The sequence below is a fragment of the Marmota monax genome, unplaced genomic scaffold (assembly GCF_021218885.2).
Source record: "Marmota monax isolate L192 unplaced genomic scaffold, Marmota_monax_Labrador192_F-V1.1 WCK01_AAM20220418_F8-fsc03180, whole genome shotgun sequence".
NCBI classification, from domain to species: Eukaryota; Metazoa; Chordata; class Mammalia; order Rodentia; family Sciuridae; genus Marmota; species Marmota monax.
The window spans coordinates 1-2,630 of NW_026694439.1; the positions used below are offsets into that span (position 1 = coordinate 1).

The 2,630-nt window shown below is 56.2% G+C and overlaps 1 protein-coding gene across 1 annotated transcript; it reads right to left on the reverse strand.

Moving 5' to 3' along the window:
* Positions 1-234: 234 nt before the first annotated feature.
* On the reverse strand, positions 235-2,415 carry LOC124075489 (uncharacterized protein CXorf49-like; the record flags this gene model as incomplete). Its single annotated transcript, XM_046418932.1, is given in 5 exon segments — positions 235-280; positions 545-621; positions 1,117-1,249; positions 1,838-1,988; positions 2,285-2,415. Coding segments are annotated over 5 exon segments (538 nt in total), but the record flags the coding sequence as incomplete, so codon positions are not given.
* Between the last annotated feature and the right edge of the window lie 215 nt (positions 2,416-2,630).

Here is a 2,630-nt window from a genome sequence, read left to right on the forward strand (position 1 = left end):
ACTCAATGGCGGAGTATGTGGAGGTCAGACATTGCACTGCTCTTTGTACCCAGCCCCAGCAGTCAAGGCACCAAATGCACCAGGGCCAGGCCGGCTTGGTTTTCTCCACCCCACAGTGTTGCCTATACCTGCAGTGCAGCACAAACCAGACCAGACCAGCCCCGCCCCAGGAACCTGCGTGGAGACACTGATGTCAGCCTCTGACCCTGTTCCTCTGCCCAGGTGTCATCATACCTAGTTGCTCCTTGAGATCATCTACTTCTTTCCGTAGCAGCACACACTGACCCAGCCGATGACAGAGAAAGAGAAATGAAGAGTTATATCCTGGCCTTCTCTCTCCTCACATTCTCACTCACCCCCACTCCTCATGTCCCCTACAGCCCCCTGCCCAGTGGCAACACAGGCAGGAAATTCTCAGGGAAAAGGAGGAGGCCTCCATGCCTGTAATGTGGGATGCAAATGGGCACCTACATCAGCCTGAGCTGGACTCAGAGCCCACCATCTAGGTGGGACCCGCATTTTTGGAGCTAGAGGAAAGACTTACCCGGAGACAGCCCTGTGCTCCAGGTGGTTGCTGCTGCCTTTCCAGAACCAGGGTCTGTACAGGTGGATCCTGCTCACCTGAAAAGAGCACAAACTCCAGCTCCCCAGCCTGAGTGTGAAGTGGAAAGGGCCTGGCTGGGTCTAAAGTGAGGCAGCAGCCCCCTCTGAAGGCAGCAAGTTGCACCTGTTCTGTCCAGCAGCTCCACCCCTTTCTCAGAGCCTGCCTTTCCTGCTCCACAGTGTCAGCCCCCAACAGCTATCACTGTGGCTCTTGGTTGGACACTAGCAGAGCTGCAGTCACAGCTAGCCCTGGTAAGAGCCATATGGCTGAACAGGACACAGAAGAAAGGGCTGTGTTCCTCTGAAAGTCTGCTTCTGGAGTTGATATTCCGGGCACTGCCACAAATCACCTGCACCACATAAACCCCAACCCAGGGACCAAGCGGCCTGAGGCCAGTCCTACCCACACCCAGCTTCCTGAGGGAGCAAGGCTGGGTCCACAGAAATGACAGAGAAAGAAGTTACCTCCTCCACCCCTTTCCTCTTCACTGTTATCAAACCCACAGGACTCACCAGATGGTGCAAGGCTGGAGTCCAAGGGCTGGGAGCTTCCTGGGGGTTGGGGAACTCTGGGGTTCGGTTCACCACTGCTGAATTCTCCACAATGCATGAACAGACAAGGTTTCCCTAGCCTGTGTGTTGAAAGCTAACATAGAAAATTTTCAATGAGTCCGGTTAGGGGGTGTGTGTGTGTGTGTCTGTCTGTCTGTCTGGGGTGTGTGTACAGTGTGCAGGGGCTGGGGTGAGGTGGGGATCTAGGAGGAATACCAATGCTCATCTCACCAGCACTGTCTCTCTTACCAAGGCCCAGCCCTGGAGGAAGAGCTGAGCCAGGGAGGAGTATGGGTGGGCTATGGCGGGGAGGTTTTGAAGAAAGCCCAGGCCCCCTGCAAGGCAGGCTTGGGGAGGAGCTGGGAGGGAGGACTCAGGAGACAGATGGGACTACACACCCTACAGCTCAAACTGTAAAGGGTCACCTGACCAAGTCAGTGGCCAGCCCTGCTTTCCATTCCAGCCCTGTCTGGGAAAGAGGCAGGAAATGCACAAAGTGTGGCCAACAGTGACTGGTACCTACTGAGTGCTTTCTTGTCTGCCTGGGCTACAGAGACCCCCTATTTGGCATCCTAATGACAACAGGCTCTCAAAGACAACCTCTGAGCAAGGGCCCAGGGAGCAAGAGCAGAGAACTGTGGGCAGCGTGAGAGGAGGAGGAGGAGGAAGCAGGCCTACTCACCTGGGCTTGCGGGACAGCATTTCTATTTGGGTCCTTATTTTCACTGGTCACAGGCTCCAACTCTCCTGTCTTCTTGGCCACAGTTCTCCTCCCAGTGCTGCTGTGCTTGGGCTGTTTGGGTTCCAAGGGCAAGAAGGAATACCTCTTGGGCCTCCCAAGCAGTGGAACCCCCAAGATTGGAGGGAAGGTGGCCAGTTCCAGGGGAGTTGCCTTAAGTCTTTGCCCCCACAGAGAGAAGGCCCCACCCAGGGTCACTCCAAGCCACCCCCCCCCCCAGGGATTTCTTCTCCTGGATGTCTTTCTTCCTAGGAGTGGCCCTGGGCAGGCTCCCTGCAGCTGTAGTAGTAGCAGCAGCAGCAGCACTAGCAGTAGTAGTTAGTAGCAATAGCAGTACTCTTAGCAGTAGTAGTTGCAGTAGCAGCAGCTGCTGCTCCTGGGTAGTTGGACCTGCTCCCTCCCTTGCCCCAGAGCACACTTTGCATTTTCTTGGAGGAGCCAGCTTCCAGCTCTCCCAAGGCCTATCTGTCCATGGCTGAGGGGAGTCCGCGAGGAGCGGAGGTCAGCAGAGGGCAGGGCATAGGGGAAAAAAATTTTCCCTGCTATGAACACTCGAGTGTCTGGCTGGGTCTCCAGGACCTGGCCTGGCCTCCTCCTTTGGAGCAGATGCTCACCCTCATCAGCTGTATCTCACTGAGCTCATCTGAAGACTCGGGGTTGGAAGAGGGCTGCTGGGCTTCCCCGCTGCCCACCATCCGACTTTTCTGGCCTCTCTCGGACTTCCTCCAGGCCCAGC